General features: G+C 35.9%; 1 protein-coding gene and 1 long non-coding RNA gene across 4 annotated transcripts in view; one reads left to right on the top strand and one right to left on the bottom strand.

The window, feature by feature from the left end:
- LOC136035710 (uncharacterized) overlaps window positions 1-14,064 on the bottom strand; it is a 34,573-nt gene extending 20,509 nt beyond the window's left edge. The window contains exon 1 of the long non-coding RNA XR_010619501.1: window positions 13,279-14,064. This is a non-coding gene — a long non-coding RNA (uncharacterized LOC136035710). The remainder of the gene's footprint in view (window positions 1-13,278) is intronic.
- LOC136035709 (uncharacterized) overlaps window positions 1-19,853 on the top strand; it is a 74,332-nt gene that overhangs the window by 35,802 nt on the left and 18,677 nt on the right. For 2 of the 3 annotated variants that reach the window (XM_065717656.1, XM_065717657.1), the window contains exon 4: window positions 3,686-3,850. The exons of the other annotated variant lie outside the window; for it this stretch is intronic. In XM_065717656.1, the coding sequence (XP_065573728.1) occupies window positions 3,686-3,850 (165 nt within the window). The remainder of the gene's footprint in view (window positions 1-3,685; window positions 3,851-19,853) is intronic. 3 annotated transcript variants of the gene reach the window in all.

Genomic DNA, 19,853 nt, shown 5'->3' on the forward strand with positions numbered 1-19,853 from the left:
GGAACCCCCTATATTGTTTAAAGGAAAAATTGAAATGATTCCTCGGCAGCTTGGACTCTAAAACTTCTTTCTAGTAAATAAGATCTCACTATATCAAGAGCTATTCTACGGATTCCTATATTTTTCAGCTTATTAAAAAGAATTGCATGTATCAAAAGCTTTTTTAATGTAAAAAAATAGAGTTGCCATCAATTAACTATCTAACATAGCATCTGATAAAAATTATGTAAAGCAGTTATTGTTTGCTCTGTTGACCTACCACGCAAGAAACCGAACTGATTGGAAGAAAAAAAATTATTCTTTACCAGAAATGAAGTAAATCTACTCTTTATTATTTTTTCAAAAACCTTAGAAATAATTGATAAAATTGTAATAGGCTTAAAATTATTTCGATTATTTTTATCGTCTTTTTTAAACAAAGATAAACCTTAGCTACTTTAAGACAAATTGGGAAGAAAATATTTTTCTTGCAAGAATTAAATATAAATAAATGCGGCTGACAAGCTTCAGCTAATTATTTAAGCAGAGAAGTCGACATACCGTCAGTTCCTGTAAAAAATTTGTTTTTCAAAATAGCAACAGCTCTTTGAGATTCCAAGAACTGAATAGGGTACATAAATATAGTTTTATCTATTTTATTTGGAATATATTTTCTATAATTCTTTGCTCCAGTAAAAATTTGATCCACCACATCATGTCCAATTTTCCTAAAATGATAAGCAAATGCTTCTGCCATTACTCTCTCATCCGTTATTTTATTCTCTCATCCGTTATTTTAAGTCCTTCACTAATTGTAATGCGAGATGGAATAATTCTTGTTTTGACATTATTTTTTCTTTCATTTATTATTTTCCATCTTTCTATGGTGAATTGCATTCACAAAATTTATTTTGATAATATTTTGTTTCTGCCTCTCTGAGAACAAAATTTAACCGATTTTTTTATTTATTTTTTTTTTTAATTTTAATACCAATTTGATTTGGATACTGCATCTTCACCTTATATAACCTATTTTTTTTCCTTATACTATTTAACAAGATTTGAGTAACCGATGGCTTACGAGGTAAATCTTGACTTTTTCTTAATACCAAAGGACATGCTCGGTCAAATATTTGGTTAAACTTACTGTAAAATAAAGCAATTGACTGATTTAGGTCTTCAATATGTAACACATAACTCCAATCTATGTCTCTTATTTTTATTTTCATCTCAACTATTTTTTTCTGGTTTATTACCCTCTTATAAATTTTATTTGGTCTCTTTTCACGCTCTATTCCTGACCCAGAGAAATTAGAATCAACAACACAATGATCAGATGTATCATTCCAAAAAATATCAAAAAAAATTTCAGTGTGAAAATGTTATCAATAGCGGTTGCATGGCTATCACGAATTATGGACGGTGGTAAGCAAGTAGGTAACAAACCCTGCAATAATTTAACGTTCGAAAATTAAAACCCCTTATTAGATGTCAAAGTATTATGCTCATCTAATTAACATTAAAATCTCCCATTACACAAAATAGATTGTGTTGTCGGGTGAGAGCATCTAACAATGCCTCAAATTGTCTTAAAGACACTTGAAGACTAGACGATTGTGGCCGATATACTACAATTACCAAAAATATATTTCTTCTATCATTTACTTTTACTACACAACTCTCAAATAGTATCTACTTACTTACTAATATACTATATTAGGAAGTTAACAATCCCCGTTCAAAACAAGAAACCTACTTGACTCAATACGAAAAGTTGGAGGCGATCAAGGGAAAGAATTAACGATGCTATAAACAGTAGCATATTTCATTAAGTACCAAGACCAAGTAACCTAGCAAAAGTATCTAAACCTAGATTAAATCATGAAATTAGACATTAATTAACAAAAATCTGTAATGAAACAAAAATTAACATACTTGGTCTAGTATAATACTTCCGTACTGTAAAATTGAGCATGCCAAGTGTTCATTTTTAAAAAGCCAACCAAGTAAACTCTCTAAGGCCAAACTGTTTGACCTTCACTCAGAAAAATCCCGAAAACATATTTTCATCTAACAGCAAAAAATAATCTAACCAACAAACTTCAAAAAAATCTATTGTAAAAAACACAGCACAGATGAAATCTGTCAGTGAGGTAAGTTACTAAATAAAAGACCTAGAGATATATCTAAAACAAATAGAATAAAGTCGAAAAAATTCTAATTAAATTAACCCAGGGAAAGTAAAATCAAAAAATCATCACAAAAAAATTCATTACCTAAATAATAACAATACATGAAGAACGGAAAACAGAATAGTTTAAACTTATAATGTAATCAAAGCCCAATCTCCACGAAAGAAAAATCATAAAACAATAAATTAATCCACCAAAAGCAGCGCAAGCTATGCCAAAATCATAAAATGAGAAAATATATGAGCCGAATTCAATAAACACAGTCACATAATACGAATAAGGCATCTCGACCCAGTAGGAGGAACTAAGACAGGCACAAATACAGATTATTGAATATAGACTATTCAGCAAAGATAGTGCAAGGAACTACGAGCATCTAACTTGAACCATCAAAATTCTGATGGTTCTTTTTTGATGGCTCTTTTTTCTGATGGACTTTTTTCTTATAAACCGCCCATTAGAAATTTTTATTATCAATCAAGATCAATCAATATTTATTAATTCAAATTAAAAATATTCAAAAACGATATTATGCCCCACCAGAGAGCAAAGCTAGTAAGGCTGGGGCAGCACAAATGCATAAAAAAATTTGATATAATTTTGATTATAAAATATAATTTTGATATAGAAATGCATATTGATTGGTCTATTCCAAAGTCTTTTAGATTCGTCAGTTTTAAGACCTAGACCCTTTACACTTCCAAAACTTATCATATGTCACTATATAATATTCTTCACACATTCAATTTCCCAATTCGACAGGTCAAAACCATCATACGTCAAAATCCTCGATATTTTAGAATTAAGACTCTTAATTTTTTTAATTTCAGGTGTTTAATTCTTTGCCTTTCAAGAATTTGAAATTTTTTCAATGTTCCTCAGTTGTTAGATCTTATGGTTTTGAAAATAAAATAATTTCAAACGGAATCTCATCTTTAAATCTCATCTTTCTCAAATTTGACATTTTTATGCATAGCTTTTTATATTTCAAGCATAGTTTTCGCACTAAAAGAATTTCAGCTTTTTTCAAAATTTTTGAATTTTAACAGATCCCGTTCTCACAGCTAAAAAAAATCTAGTTGTTCTCTAGAATTTGCAAATTCATCCTTCTGTTTGAATCGTTAAGATTTATAAATATTACTTTTTTTTTCTTACTCTCTTTCAAGTTTTGACTCTTTTTTTAATACTTTCTTAGGAAATCATCCGACAACGACATATTTTTAAAAGCCTTAAGATGAGGGTAAGGGATTATAATCTGTAGTAACGTTTGAACATCACCCTTATTTTCAAACCTGCCAATGCCATCTATGCTGTAAATACGTAATAAATTTAATTGAATTTGTAATCTAACGGAATAATTTTTTACAGGCTCTGTTTTCTAATCTACTAGTTTGACTTTCTGCTGTTGGTGCTAGAATCTTTGCCTTTCAAACAAATAGAAGGAAATCTGTAAATTTTTAGTTCTATATTTCGTCATTTTTTCTCCATTTTGTCAAATTTCTGTGCTTTTGCAGTTAGCTGGATGCGAATATGTTTTTGAGGATGATATTTATTCTTTGGGAATTATTCTCTTCGAGCTTCTTATTCCATTTTCCACGGCCAGCGAACGTGCTTCAGCAATTACAAAATTGAAGCAGATGGATTTTCCCAGTAATTTCTCAGAAAACTATCCTGAAGAGGTTGGTCTTTTATCCTTTAATGTTTAAAAACAAAAACATCTTGGTACCTAACTATTTAATAGCATAGTATAAGGAATATAAATTTAGTCAACCTCAACAGTTTATTTATGAAAATGCACACAATCTTATACTATAGTACTGCGTGAATTTGTGACCTTATTTAAGTCCAATGCTTTAAATTTGTCTGTAGAAAAAGAAAATTTTTGTCTTCATTTATTTCTCAAAGCAACATGGTTTTGAATGGAAGAACAAAAAAAGTTTGGGGTGTGCGTCCTATATTGGAAGTTGAACGTTTTTACAATTTTAAAGTTCAAAAAGAGCCCTTAATTTTAAAGCTACCAGGGGCCCCCAAAACCTCTTGAAAATTCGATAAAAATTTTAAATCCCTATTTTACTGGAAATATCAGAAGGGTCTAGTGCGTATGACTTTGGGGATGATTCAACCACCAATAGGAAAAAGGGCTCTAAGCAGTACAAATTTACAATTGCGAAAGGCGGTGACACCGTTTCAGAAAACGTTGGGGGATGGGGGCAAACTTCGATTTTGAGCCCCCTTCCAGCCTTGAAAATTTAGCCTTTAAATTTTCGAACAAGCATTTAGGTACTGTAATACCTTTGGGGTACGCATTTTGCAGCTTACTTAGAGACCAAATAAAGTACCAAAACAGAATATTTACTATATAAATCAGAAACTTACATACTGTTACTTCAGCAATGTATATCTCCTTTGTTTCATTTTTACGAAGTCGTCAACAAGCTCCTCAGAATCGAGCTCCTTCACTGCAGATTCCTCAGAGAATATAAGAAGCAAATGCAAAAGTCACTCGTTTTCCATCGTTGTCCAGAGGAAGTCCTTCACAAGCGTCAACATAGAGAAAAAACGCTCATTTGAGCACATTGCGAGCGGGAGTGTGAGTACTACCCTGACAACCTTAAGAAGCTTCTGTCAATCCTCCGATGCTTTCAAAGACATCTAAAGTGTTTGCAGGTTTCTGTGGAAGCTCTGACACAAATGCACGAAATATTAAAGCTTGAAACTTCAGCTGCATAGTAGCGATTCCTGCCTGATCGAAGTATGTAGCAATCACAAGAAGTAAATCTGAGTCCATAAAATCTTTGGATTAGGGGTTAAGGCGACGTGTGGTTTCTAGAACTGTCAGCTGGACAGTAAAAGCTCTTCAAACTCATTTAGCACTCCAAAACCTCGTAAAACCCTCTCCACGTTTTGTGTTCCGTTGTTGTGCTTTCGGTGTCAATGTTGTACTTTCCAATTGTTGTTGTCGTCAAATAGTCTCTTACTCTTCCGGATATCTTCTGAACTCGTTTTGGTTTAGCAGGTTTGGCTGAAGAGAGAGCACTTGTTTCCAACTGATAATCTCCGACATTAATGGCTATCTTTCTAACTTGCCATATAGGACACGAAAATACTCGTCATCACGTGTTTTTTTCAGTTCGTTCTTTGTTGCACTGATTAAAGTGCAAGCTTCTGAGATGAACAGATCTGCTGCATTTAGCTGTTTAGAAAGAGGATTTATCACGTGCAAGAACTTTGTGAATGACAGCTAAACTGAAAATGAAGGGAAATGACTCTAGCTGGTTCTTTAGGCCCGTAGCTTCTGCTGCTGCCACTCTATCAGAAGATTCTTGAACTACTGACAGAACTGCGAGTATACAGTTATATCTAACCAGCATCTAAGCCACTGAAGTATACCAGTAAGACCAATGTGTCACTACTGTCCTTTCAAGCATTAGCAGAGGCACATTGCCAGTCTTCTGGGCTTCGACAAACAACTGGTATCAAGTGTTGCTGTTGGAGACAAAATTGTAAACTGTTTGCAAAACTGAAAATACTGATGAAATTCTTTGTATTTTTTGTATACAATCGCCAATGACAAGGTTAAATCTACGGAAATGACATTGTGTGTACACCTCTTGTGGTGGTTTTTCCTGGAGATGGGCCTGTATTCGTAAAAAGTGTCCACTTATTACACTGGCCCTGCGCATTTGGTAGCAACCAATGGCCCTTTCTTTGATTTTGAGGTCATTAACGTAGTGCACTAAGATCGAGAGTTGTTCTTTTTGAGATAGGTCTTTTATCTCGTCAGCAAGAACGGCAAAATATGTTGCTTCTCTGACTTCTTTTTCGACAGAAGTTTTGATTTCATTTTCTATGACCTCGATGTAGTTGTTTTGGTGTTTGTTTGATATGTATTGGCCATAGGGCTTACGAGAGTTTTTGATCAAATACAGGTTGATTTCCGTTAAAAGATGTACTGTCTCTATGAAATTCCCTTGATTAGCAATAGACTCCCCTTCATAATGGCCACAAAACGCAAGATCTTGCCGTTAAAGTAGTGCTATATTTTTTTTGTAGAGCTTTTACGTACTGTCTATTCTCTAGTATTTTTTTTGCGTTCTTAGGAGAGGCGTGACGCAACAGATTCGGCCGTCTCCGTCTCAATAGCTTTAACCTGAGTCAAAGAAATGGCACATGCTCTGTGTCGATCGCTATTTTCGTGCTGCTGCATTAATTCAGAAATATCTTTCCACTCTCTAAATCCTGCGTCAATGAATGCCCAAGCTCCGTACCTTTCACCTGATCCTAGTGAAGATCCACTGAAATGCTGGCAATTGAAACAGAACACCATGTCCTGTTCCTTCGAATATTTGAGTCATGAATATGCCAGGAAATGGCATCTGTTAAATTTTTGTTTGAAATTTCCTATGGTAGTGGCAGGATTGTAAGTCAAGACTGGTTGTCAGGGGTTATCATACAGGTTCATAGACAAATCGGTACCTTAGCCATTTTTTCCATTTGTGGTTCGTGCATATTTGTCTCCTCAGAAATATTTCTCATGTCCAGGGTCTGCTCGGTTGTCGGTAAAACTTTGGTTGTCAATGAGTTATCCCTTGAAGTTTCACCATCACTATCCTACGGAGTAATCAAGTTTAAATTGAAAACAAATTAATAATGATGTCCATACTTTTTACCAGCACTTCACCGATAGTTATATTTCTAATTTTCTAAATACTCGACAAAATTTGCCACTTGGATGTGTCCTCTTGTAAATTATTAGATTTCACTCACATGGGATATTTATTCGAAGTATCAAAGAATAGGTCACTGAGTATTCTTTTATTATGGCACTTGCCCTTCGTCCAAGTGTCATATAGCGATCATAATTTCTGTCCGTCCGACGGTCTGTCTAGGTTTTGTTAGTTCGGGCACTTTCACTAAAGCTATCACATGAAAATTGGCAGGCATATTGGGAACCCCAAATGATTAGGTTGGAACTATTCACCTCCCCGATCCAAGCATCGTCGAGAGAGTGGAGGAAGGGGGAGTCCAGAAACTAGTGGCATGCATAACTTTTAAACTGGTGTTTGGATTTGAATGAATCTTGGCAAGTTGAAAGAAATATTGTCTCAGATGTTCCACGTCAATTCCAAATCTGATCCGATATTTGAGGGGAGAGGGAGGATGGAGGTGCCCACCAGGAAACTCGTGAAATACTTTTAGTTTCGGGATTAGATAGTATACGCTCTGATTCCAGTCGAACTAGATGGACGGGAACCGGAGATTACAAAGATGTCACTTTTATTTTTTCAAGTTGTACACGGTCACATTAAGGGTTCCGGAAATTGTGTAGCTCGCATAGAGGTCAAATGAGCGCAGCGATTTAAATAAGACTTGAAATGTAAGGTAAGCATATGCCCGAGATGACATATTTTACTGTCCGAACCACATCTGACCACGGTCTGGGGGGGGGGGGTATATATTGAAAAATGCTTAGATTCAAGTGAAACTTGATAGGTGGTGAGACAAGATGCTTTAGAATTAGACAAATAAACACGCATCTGTGTTTATTTGCGGAAAATACATAATTCCACATTTTTGCAGATAGGAGGTCGAAACCTCTACACTAAGGTCCTCTGATTGTGTGATTTTCAATAAGGTTCTATGACATTTATGGGGGTGTTTTCCCTTTTTTGAAATTGAGGCAACATTTTCTCAAGCTCATAACTTTCGATAATTGGGACTAAACTTGGTGAACTCTATATATTTAAAATCAGCAGGAAAATCTGTTCACGTTCTGTATATATTGATATTAAAGTTCTATTTTTAAAAGTTTCGATTACTATTGAACCCGGTGGTTCCTTATTACAGTTTGTTACCACGAACTGTTTGATAAAAAGGGCAAGGAAATTATTAATGCTTTTAAGAATTTATTTAAAAAATAGAAAACCTAAAAAATTACAAAAAGATAAAGGTAAAGACTTTATTATAAAAAGCTTTCAAGTACTTTTTAAGAGTAATAAAATTCTTTGGCTCTCATCTAAAAGTGAATAGAAAGCTCAAACTGTTGAAGGGTTCAATAGAACAATCAAAGAGAAATTATGGAAATACTTTATTAATAGCAACACAAAACGTTGGTTAGATGTACTGACCTCTTTTGTTGGCAATTATAACAATTCTCATCACCGGTGCATCAAAATAAAATCAATAGAAGACAGTAAAAAAGAAAAATAAAACAAGCTGTACTCTAATTTGTTTTATGATGTCGAAGTTCAAAAACCATCCATAAACAAATTCAATGTTGGTTGTTTTGTCAGAATTAATAAAAGCAAGGGTATTTTTGATAAAGGTTACCTACCAAATAACACAATTGAATTGTTTCAAATAACGGTAGTGAAACTTACAACCCTTATAAAGTATGACCTGTTGGATAAAACTGGTGAGCATTCATTCTAGAAAATGGATCCTATAAAGTTGAATAAATTGTTCGCGATTATTGTGAAAAACCGAAAAATACATAGAAATATAGTTCCACAGCGTGGCTTAGAGCATACTTATTGGCCATTTTATAACCAGACACCGTATTGGTTATAATTAGATTGTCATACTTACAAAATTACAAAAGTCTGTAGCCATTATTGTTTTTTTTTCCACACCAAATTTACCTAGACTAGGATAATACCTATGCCTATTTTATTGACCTGGGCTTTAAAATCTCCTAATAAAAACATTATATTTCTACCGGGACCCTTTCTATTTCCTCCTGTAATTGTAAGTAAAACCCGTCTGAGTCACTAGTATCTCTGTCAGTTGGTTCTACAGGGATATATACTACTGTAAATGATAACCTGAATTTTTTAAGTATTAAAATGAGCAATTAGCATTCAATTACTAATATCTTCCCAGCCTAAACAAGACTTAGCAGCTTCTCTATTCATCATTATCCCTACTCCCTGTCTATGGACCCCATTTTTCCTACCCGAGGGAAAAATTCTATATCCCCTAATTTCATGTTTCCTACCCCTCGGATATAATTTTCTGAAACTCTTAATAAGTCCAGTTCGAATTTTCACAATCCTTCAGAAATCTTTTAAAGAAAATATCAAAAAAGGCTAAAATAATCCCTATATTTAAAAAATGTGAGGCTCCAGATCCCAATAATTACCATCTTATTGCACTCCTTTCTCCACTGGCTAAAGTTTTTGAAAAAATAATGAAGTATAGACTTTCCGGAAATGATAAATTTTTTTTCGAAGTTTCAGTTTCGTTTTTTAAAAGATAGATCGACAGAAGATGCCGTCGCCGCAACACATATTTTCATTAATGATGCTTTAGATGATGATTGTTTAGCAGCTACATTGTTTTTAGACATTAAGAAAGCTTTCGACACTTTAAATCACAAAATTCTATTTAAAAAACTTGAAAATACGGGAATAAGAGGAGTACCTTTAAAATTAATCAAATCATATTTTCACAATCGAAGGTTTGTGGTAGATATTGATTGTGAATATTCGTCTGAGACATCGAATAATAATATCGGTCTGCCGCAAGGTTCAATTTTAGGACCTCTATTATTTTTAATATATATATAAATGATCTCCCTAAATCTACTCCTGAAAATGCATGAATAATTATGTTTGCGGATGATACTGCAGCAAGTTTAAAAGCACCAACATTAGATTCACTGAAAGAAAAACTTATTGAAGTTGCAAAATCCATCACAAATTGGTTCCAAATTAACAAACTTGTCCCTAATTTTGTTAAAACAGAATTTATTATTTATGGAAGATGAAATCAAAAGTTGAAAAATATTTCTCTGAATAAAATTACCATTGATACTATTCGTGAAATCAAAAGAGTATGCACAGCAAAATATTTAGGTATCGTTTTTGACCCTACCATGAATTTTAAAACACATATTTCGTTGTTGAGACTAAAATTATCAAGAAATATAGGTTTGCTCTATTGACTAAAATTTTTATTCTCATATAAGGTTCTAAGGATCCTATATTTTTGCCTAATTGATGCACACCTCCAATATTGCTCAGCTATATTTTTGCTGACTCTTAAATCACATATTAAACCACTACAAACCCTGCAAAACAAAGCTATTCGAATTCTAGATAAATTTTTACAACACCTGAGAAGTACAGATATTCACTCTGAAACGCGTACTTCTTACCTGTTTCTAGACATAATGACTCTTACACAGAAATCTCATCTCCTTTTATCTCTTTGGTTTTTTAAGATTCAACATGTACATCATTTCTTTTTTGACCAGAATTTACTGTCCAAACATCAAAATTCACTGATAACCAGATGTGTTAACCCGTATAAACTACCTCTGGTGAAAAATGAAAGATCCCGTTTCAACCTCCAGTATATGATCCCATCAATAGCCAACAAATATTCGTTAAACAAATTTGTTGAGTTGCCAAAAGGATCTTTCAAGAGACGATTAAAAAGTTATATAATGGAATCTGCTTGCAAGAACGGTTGAAAAATTTTTTTTATTTTATTTTATTTTAGCCTCACTCAACTTACTCCACATAAAATATTCTCATTAAAGAATCTGTTTTTTTTTGTTTTTTTTTTTACTGATGGAGCAGTGGTTTATTTTTTCTTTGTTGTATATCAATCGAGGATTGTTAATTTTCTGTTTATATGTCTTGCCCAGTAGTCGAGCTTGTCTCTCCATTTGGGCAAGTTGATGAATTTGATGAATTTGAATTTTTGAATAAATGAATCTGAATCAGTCAAAATGTCGATACGATAATCATTTTTTAACGTCTTAACATTTAAATTTCCAATTTTGATGTTCTTTAAATCACTGTAATTATTTTGGTCTCAGGAAAAGTAATGATCCCGAATACCAATGCAGGACAGAGATCAACATATCTTCTCAAGTCTACTCCGGAGCGCTTCAGCCGGCTTAGAACCAAACAGTAAGAAGTTACTGGGACTGCCAGTTTGGAGACTGGAGGCTTTGTGCAATCTCAGTCCTATTTTCATCACAACTGGATTTTCAGCCCTTGCTAATGCTCTTCTATCAAAAAGAGTCAAAATCATCCATAGACAGTCTCAAACCTATTACCCCTGACTCATTATAGATTCATGCCTACAAATATTATGCTATGCTACTACGGGGAGGCAGCCCATGGTAGATAAATTAGCTAGAAAGAGGACTTTCAGCCCAAAAGCACCCGTCAAACCAGACCCGGCCCAGAACAATTATCTATTGATCAGAATCCTTTGCGAACGCTGTGTTGTTTACTAGGCTATAATTTCCTCTTTCTCTCCCACCTGTATTTATGGGCCCAGGTGAGGGTGCCCCAGTTTTTATTCTGAACCCTAAGAGACAAGGTCACCCTTGTTCCGTTTCTTCTATGTAGGTATCCTACTAGCATTTAGGGTATTCTCCTATTGCCAACTGGAGACACGCCAAGTAGAATTACAGAAACAGCAAAAACTAGCCGTTCAGTTCGAAACAAATGCACTATCTGCCTTAAAATAGAAATTTTAGTTCTCCGCGATTAATTTCCCCCAGTCAGTTTGAGGCGAGATTTGAATTTTATTTTTTTACATTAGTAAGAAGCAGAGTAACAAATACAAACACTATAAACCCGCATTTCATTAACAAAAACTGAAAAGAAAGTGTAGGGAAAGATCGACACTCGTAAATCTACATATTCATACTAGTTTTATTTCTTCTCATTTAGTTTTCCTTAGTCAGTTTTATACAATATTTATAAATATATTTTTCTTACACTAGCAAGAGAAGAGGCAATAGAGTAGAAACTGTAAAGTGTGCGTCAGATAAAAATTTCTCCACTATTCAAGCTATAATACGAGTTCTAATTCTTCCCTAATAAGTTTCCTTAGTCAATTTTATGCAATATTTTTATTGCTTCTCTGATATTGCTAAGAACCGAAGGGTGTGCGTGTAACTGAATCATTTTTTAAATGATCCTTCGTGCATTCCAACCCCACCCAAATCAAGCCCTATGTAACACAACCAAGCACAAGACCAAAGAATAAGTTTGAACTAGCGTTGATTAGAAGTTCCAAATTTTGCTTTTTGTTTTGTTCGCAATTTCTAACCTACATTACCCATTTGGGTAACCCCAGAATCTAAATCATGGCTCATGAACTATGAACCTTACACTTAGATCTTGGGCAAGAATTTGCCAAAGGACACATGAAAACTCAAATTTTATAGCTGGTTCGCTAAGCTCTTTTAGTTTGACTTTTAAAGTCACTTAAAAGTAATTTATTCCACATAAAATCAACCTAAAAATTACACCCAGTGTTAAAAATTCTGAAAAGGACCTGGTAGGTTTTTTTCAATCCTGGATATACCGAAGAAAAAATAATTTTCTTGTTACTTTCTGTAACAGGGCTTTACAGTTATCAATAATCTTGACGATTTTGACTTACGGAAAACAAAGACTGAAGTTGTTTTGCTTTTGTTGGAAAATAATCTTTATCTTTCATTACAATCAATTTATATCAAAGTTTTGAATGTTTTAAGCAACTACATTTAGGATAAAAATAGTTTGAATCTCTAGATACTTCCAGAAAAATAAAAATAACCGTGCTTGCTACTGAATGTATATTTTCCCCGAAGATTTCCATTTTATTCCAAGGGTATTGTTACAATACATTTCGTACTTTTAGATTAAATTGGCCTCTAGGGTCTATTGTATACTGTTATAAAATAAAGTGGCTGGGAACAATAAGCCTTCACTGTAGATCTATATTTTTCTTTTTTTGCATATATTAGACAATTAAAGAAGGATTGGGTGGCAAGAAGGTTGAGTTGCAAAAGGGTTCAGTTAAGTTTGGGTGAGTTGCATGATGGATCAGTTAAACAGGGGTTGTGTAGCATGGAGTGCCCCAGTGGAGCGCCCAACAGGAAACTTGTGAAATATTAGTAGTTAAGAGACTGGATACGGTATATTTCTATTCCAGTCAAACTTGATGTATGGGATCTTGAGTTTGTGATGGAATCATCTACTTTGTTTTACTGCCTACTCATTACAAGTGCCATATGAGCTCGTAGCTCTTGTTCTGGCTCGTTCAGTAAGATTGGTCGACAAAACAAAATTTAAAATGTGGTAGATTTACTTACAGTCGGTTTGAAAAACGAAGCCAATCTTCTTTGTATCTTTGATTCTTCTGCTTTCCTTTTGGCTTTTCTTTTCTTTTTTTGCACCACTTGCACCGGATTAACCAGATGAAATAATCAAATTTGAACTTGAACACAACTCAACACAGTTTCGCGGTTCTTTATTTGATGAAGGATAACAAGAAACTAAATTCAAAACCGGAATGACACCCTCGTCTGGATACCCTCTTTTCCAGATGTTATCCTACACGTAAATGTGCCGACTGACGGGATTCTTTAATCACTGGAGGTACTTCAATGACTCCGAGCCCAGAAAGAACTTTACAAATCCCTGCCAAAAGGGTGACCGTAAACTAATTAGGGAGGACGGTAAAAACAGGATACTTTCGGGAAATGCAATAACCGTCAAAAATCTTGAATTTACTACTTCATAATAATTCACAGTTGAAATACGGTAAAAAAAGAGAAAAAAGTAGAACAAGGACGAATAAACAAAGAAATTACGCGGTTGAAATTGTGCCCTTTCCAGAAATCGGGGGGCATGGTCCCCCTTCCCCACAACCAAATGACGCCAATGGTGTCAGGAATGGCTGAGGATATCACATATGTTTTATCTTTGAGGGAATGTTAAGCGAGACGATGAACGAAATGAAATGACACTTTGCGGATCGAACTTGTCAATAGAACATATTTTTATTGCTACGGGAATGACCAACGGTATTAGATAGAAGTTAATGCTGAGAGAGGCTTGAAGTTCAAATCCAAGACACCACTGGTATTCTCGTTTTAAAATTGATGATAATATGAAAAATTATTCATAATATTAACCTATCATAAAAATTTGAAAAAAAAACAACAGTATAAACTTTGTCTGAAAAGAAAGTTTCTCCAGAGATGGGAAAAAAGTCATATGGACAATTAGAAGTTAAGGAACTAAAAATTATTACCAGTCAATAAATAAATTTCAAAGCAGAAACAAATTTAAATAAAATTTCACTTCTAAGAAAAATACAAAAGATACCTAAATAGATGAATAAACACATCCTAAAACCAGCCAAAATTACAATGAATATTTCAAGCTTACTATAAACAGAACTATAACACAATATAACAGACGTAGAGTTGTTTCCAATCCATTTATACCATCTAAGCTCTAGCATATTGTGTCATTTTAGATTGACTGAAAATTAAGTACGTTTTACACATTATTTTGTTATGATTATAACTTTGAAAAATGGAAAACAGTATTATTTTTTATTTCATATATATATTTCCTTCTAATATTCTTTGAACTTTTAATGTTCCCATGCTTAGCCTTGGTACTGGTAACAGTTACAATGGTAGTTTATGGAGTATTAGTGATGGTAGGAGCTGTATTACCAGTAATAGTAACAGTAGTAGCACTATCAGGATACCATAGTGCCTTTGGTTCTGTTAAAACTTCTTATTATCATGCACCGGAAGTTTGAATTTAATAATTTAGACTGTTCCTAAGATAAGATATTGCTGATAATCCCTTTTGACAACATCTATGCACCTAGTGTATCTTAATTCGAGTCAAATTTGCCCTCAATATTTCCTTAAATTGTCACCTTAATACCCTTAGCCTCAGCACTAGTTAAAATAGAAGTAAAAGTGGTAGAGGTAGCATTAGTAATAGTTTACACATATTGCCTTTCGTCAATTTATAACCGCCCAATCATTCCCTCAAACTCAAAATCTAATACCCTAAGGTATTCTTGAGATACTACCTTTTGACCACCTGTATGCAAGGAGTGTGTTTTTGTTTAGTTAAAATTCGCCTAAAAATTTCTTGAAATTTTCAGCTTTATGTCCTTTATAGTAGTAGGAGGAGTCATAGTAGTTGTACTAGTAGTTGTATTCACATTAATGGCAATAGTTGTATGCAAATGTTGCCTTTTACTTCTCCCCGAGAGGTTTGATATTTGGGGGTATTTTCCAATTTCAATCCATATTTATTTAAATATGTGGTATAAATTTTCTCTGGTAATAATTAAGGTACTATGTTTTGGCAAGCATTTCCTTATCACTTTTGTCTAGTATTAATATGGCTGCAGAATAGATAACATTCTCCTTAGCATGAATTATAGATATAAAATATGTGTTAATAATTACCTTTGCCATGATTTGGAATGATTAAACAGTGGTTATTTGGTTAGGTTGAAACGAAGAAATAACGACTAAGAAATTTTGATGACATTAATTTTTTTTAAATATAACATATGAGAAATTCACCAGCTCTATATCTCCAAAACTCCCAGCTGTTAGTTTTCGAAGGTTTAAGATGCTTTTTCAAGTTTTTATAACGTCACGATTTGTTAATTGTAGGATAATAGAAATTTGAGTGATTACTGTAAATTAATCACTACATTCTTTACTGTATGTCTTCGTTTGTTATTTTTACTTTATTATTAGAAACTGAATAGAGCCGAATATATTTGGGATGATAAGAGGGGGGATTATTCTGGTTAGGTTGCAACAAAAAATAGTAACTAGGAAATTAGACGAAATTTGTGATATCCGAATCTTTTATTACGAGTTATCAATCAAAATCATCCACGTTCCCTGCCGCAAGGCTCAAAAGCTGCAGATCCCTTCTTGAGTGGTATTCTATATTACCGGCTGGTTTCTGTTTTATGATAGGGGGGTTTATTAATGCATTGGGTTGCAACAAAGAAATAGTGACCAAGATGTTGGACGTAATATTTCGATAATAAATGTCTTATGTCTCATAAAACATTAAAACATAAAACATGTCCATAAAAATGGATATGTGAAAAAAAACACTTCGACAATCCCAATCCTCTATGACAAACTGTCAGTCTACATCATCAACACTCCCTGTCACAAGCTTTCTAGGTTCAGACACCTCCTTGAGTTGGCTTGTAATTATTCAGCTTATAAATGTTTGTTCTTGTGGCTATGCAAACTTAGTCTGCTGACCACGTACCACTGGATATGGGGGAATCCGCTAACTAAACGCTCCATGTAAAGGGTGGCCTTGACCTCCCAAGGTGGGAGGAGCCCACCCCAGGGATACTCAAAAGTTAGACTCTACCAAGTCAGGTCCCAGGCCTAGGGTCGGTAGGGCTTGCGACCCTTCATCTGAACCTAATTGCAACGAATAGTGATATTATTGCCTTGGATGATCGTTCTTTTTTTTACGCTTCAAGACTTCAGCATGTCTCCGGACCGAAATTTGACCATTGTTTGAACCTTATTGACCAAGGTGGTCTTCGCCTGGCCACATGGAATGTTCTGACCCTTAACTTCCCTGGAGCAAAGTCAATGCTTGTGCTAGAACTCAAGCGTTTTGGCGTGGCTGTAGCAGGCGTAACTGAAACTCGCCTTTTAGGAAACGACTCTGAAGACATCGATGAAGGCTATCACCTAATATGGTCGGGTGACAAGAGAACCAAAACTAATGGAGTCGCACTTGTGCTAGACTCTCGGACCAGGAGGTGCCTCCTTTCTTACGAGCAAATTTCAGACAGGATACTAACAGCGCAAATCCAGCACAAACATGGAAAATGGACCATCATTGTCTGCTACGCCCCAACAAACCAAGCCTCAGATGAGGTGAAAGATCGTTTTTACGTCCAGCTGTCTAGCATCCTAGCAAAAGTATCCCCTCATGATGTTTTAACCCTTTTTGGCGACTTCAACGGCACTGTCAGAGATACAGACGGTGTTTGGAACAGTGTTCTAGGACCTATAACACCCGACTGCTTGAACGACAATGGGCTAAGGCTCCTTCAGCTGTGCAACATGCACGATCTTGTGATCACCAACACCCCTTTTTAAAGGAAGAAGTTCACAAATATACCTGGTATAGAAATGACGGACGAACAAGAAAGATGTTAGACTATATAATCGTGTCCCGACGGTAGCGTTCCTCTATAACTAATTGCCGAACTTACGGAAGTGCAGAATTGGGAAACACCGACCACAGGCTTGTCATTTCTAACCTTAAACTACGCCTGAAAGCCCAGAAAAGTGACCACCGTCCTCTCAAATTAGACCTGAACAATCTCACAAACTCCAACACGTGCCAGGTCTATGCTGTCTCCATCTCAAACCGTTTCGACTGTCTTTGTCAAATTTCAGAATCTGAAGAAGCATGGCAACTATTCAAGGACGGCGTATTGCTTTCGGCCAAAAGTACTATTGGTCGACTGAAACCCAGAAAAAAGTCCTGGATATCGCAGGAAACTCTAGAAACTCTATTATTGAAAAGCGTCGCAAAGCACGCCTAGCAAAGGACATGGTTACCTACAGACGTCTAAATGGCGTAAGAAATAAATTCCTCCACAGAGACAGAAAGCTGTTCACCGACAAAAAGGCAGCTGATCTCGAGGAGGCCGCCAGAAAGGGTGACACATGCGCTTTATACAAACGCCTTCGGAATCTTACAGATTGAAAGCCATCCTCTCTAGGCCCTATCATATCTAATGATGGAAATATTATCACTGACGAGAGCGCTCAACTGTCCGCCTGGAAGGATCACTTCTCTTCACTTCTAACCCTGGACTATGTTAGCCAACCCGACCCTGACCTTCTTCAAGTTGCATCCAACACCCCTGAGGCCCCGTGTGAAAGTGTGCACCACCCCTTCACCTCTACAGAAATCTTGAATTCTCTGAAACGGATGAAAAACAATCGATCCCCAGGAGTCTGTGGTATCCTTGCAGAACTGCTGAAATATGGTGAGGCAGCGACCCTTCTCTGGCTCCAAGTACTGTTTTCCATAGTATTTCGTACAGAATGGATTCCAAAAGACTGGCGAGTGGGCATCATTCTGCCTCTCTGGAAACGGAAAGGCAGTCGAAGAATCTGCTCTAACTATCGTGGCATTACATTCCTCGTTGTGCACGGGAAGCTCTTCGTCATGACCCTCCTGGACCGCTGTACCACTTTTCTCAGAAGCCAACGAAGAATCCAACAGGCTGGCTTCGTGCCAGCAAGGTCCACCGTGGAGTAAATATTCACAATGCGGCAGCTGATACAAAAGACTCGAGAATTTCAACAAAAAGCATATATTTTCTTTGTGGATTTCAAGGCTGCTTTCGATTCTATTGACCGGCAATCACTCTGGCTCATATTGAAAACAACGTGACTACAGTACTGCAACCTTTTCGAGTGGCTCCACAAAAGGATTGAGAGCTGCGTGCAAGCTAATGGCAGACGCAGCTCATCTTTCGAAATCAATACTGGAGTTTTTCAGGGCTGTGCTGCTGCCCCAGAACTTTTTAATTGTGTCATCGACTACATTATGACTCGGAAAATAAACCGCCTCCAATTTGGGTTGCATTACGGTGATAGAGTACTTCCAGAAGCTGACTATGCCGATGACCTGGCTCTTGTCTCCGATTCACTGTCGAAGCTCACAGAAGCCCTGCAAATCCTTGCTGATGAAGCCTTAAAGATGGGACTGTCGATTAATTGGCAGAAGACAAAAGTGATGTTAGTTAAACCCCGTAATTCACCGTGGTCCCCGCCAGTCCTAATGGTCGGTGACAAACCAGCTGAGATTGTTGAGGAATTTACATACCTTTGCTCTATCCTCTCAAATGACGGATCAATCCTTAAGGATCTAATGCACCGAATTGCCAAAGCCTCAGCAGTAGTGGGAAGACTAAGTGCCCTTTGGAGGAAACCTTATATCAGCCGTAGGACCAAGATGCGCATATACAATGCTTCGGTAGGATCCGTGCTTCTTTACGGAGCCGAAACTTGGCCAGCCACTCGGTCTGTGCTTATCACCATAAATATAGCTCAAACAAAACACCTTCGCCGCATTGAAGAACTACGTTGGCACGATTTTGTTAGCAACAAGAACCTCCTGGCGTTAACTGGTCAAACGCCCTTCTCAGTCCAACTCGCCCAACGAACACTACGCTGGTACGGACATCTCCCGCACGAGCGATTTTTGACTTTGATCCCGTGCTGCACGGCGGGAAACGCTCAAGAGGTCGTCCCCCAACCAGATGGAAGGAGACGACAGGTGCCTTCTTAGTCACGGCAAATATTCAGGAGGATTTCCACATCCTTGCAAGAGACCGGTCCAAATGGAGGCACCATGTAGCATCACTCTCAACGCCGGAAGCATTTTGGAAGGAGCATTAAGTTAAGTAAGTCAAGGTGTATTGTGGAATTAATTTTAAAATTGTTTTCTTGAAAAAAAATCTTATCGGATAGAAGTAAAATAGTTTGTTCGTTAATATTCTAATTTATCAGGTTTCAGGCTTTCTATTACTATGCCTGATTTAGTGGTATTTTTTCTTCTTTTGCTTCGGGGTCCTTTTACATTGTTTTTGCCATCGATATCAGGTCGAATTTTTTATACTTTTTCTTTGGAAATTTTTGACCTTTTAATTTCACTTCTTTTGCGTGTGCTGTCGTGGATTGTGGTTTTGATCTCTTTGATTCCTTTAGATCTTCTTGGTCTAGTTCACTGTCAGTTTCCGAAGAACACGAGCTTAACGATTTAGTATTTAGTTCTTTGGAGGAAGACTTCTGAGATTTTGGTGTTGAACCTGCTTGTCCATCAAAAAATA

The sequence above is a fragment of the Artemia franciscana genome, chromosome 14 (genome assembly GCF_032884065.1).
Source record: "Artemia franciscana chromosome 14, ASM3288406v1, whole genome shotgun sequence".
Taxonomy (NCBI): domain Eukaryota; kingdom Metazoa; phylum Arthropoda; class Branchiopoda; order Anostraca; family Artemiidae; genus Artemia; species Artemia franciscana.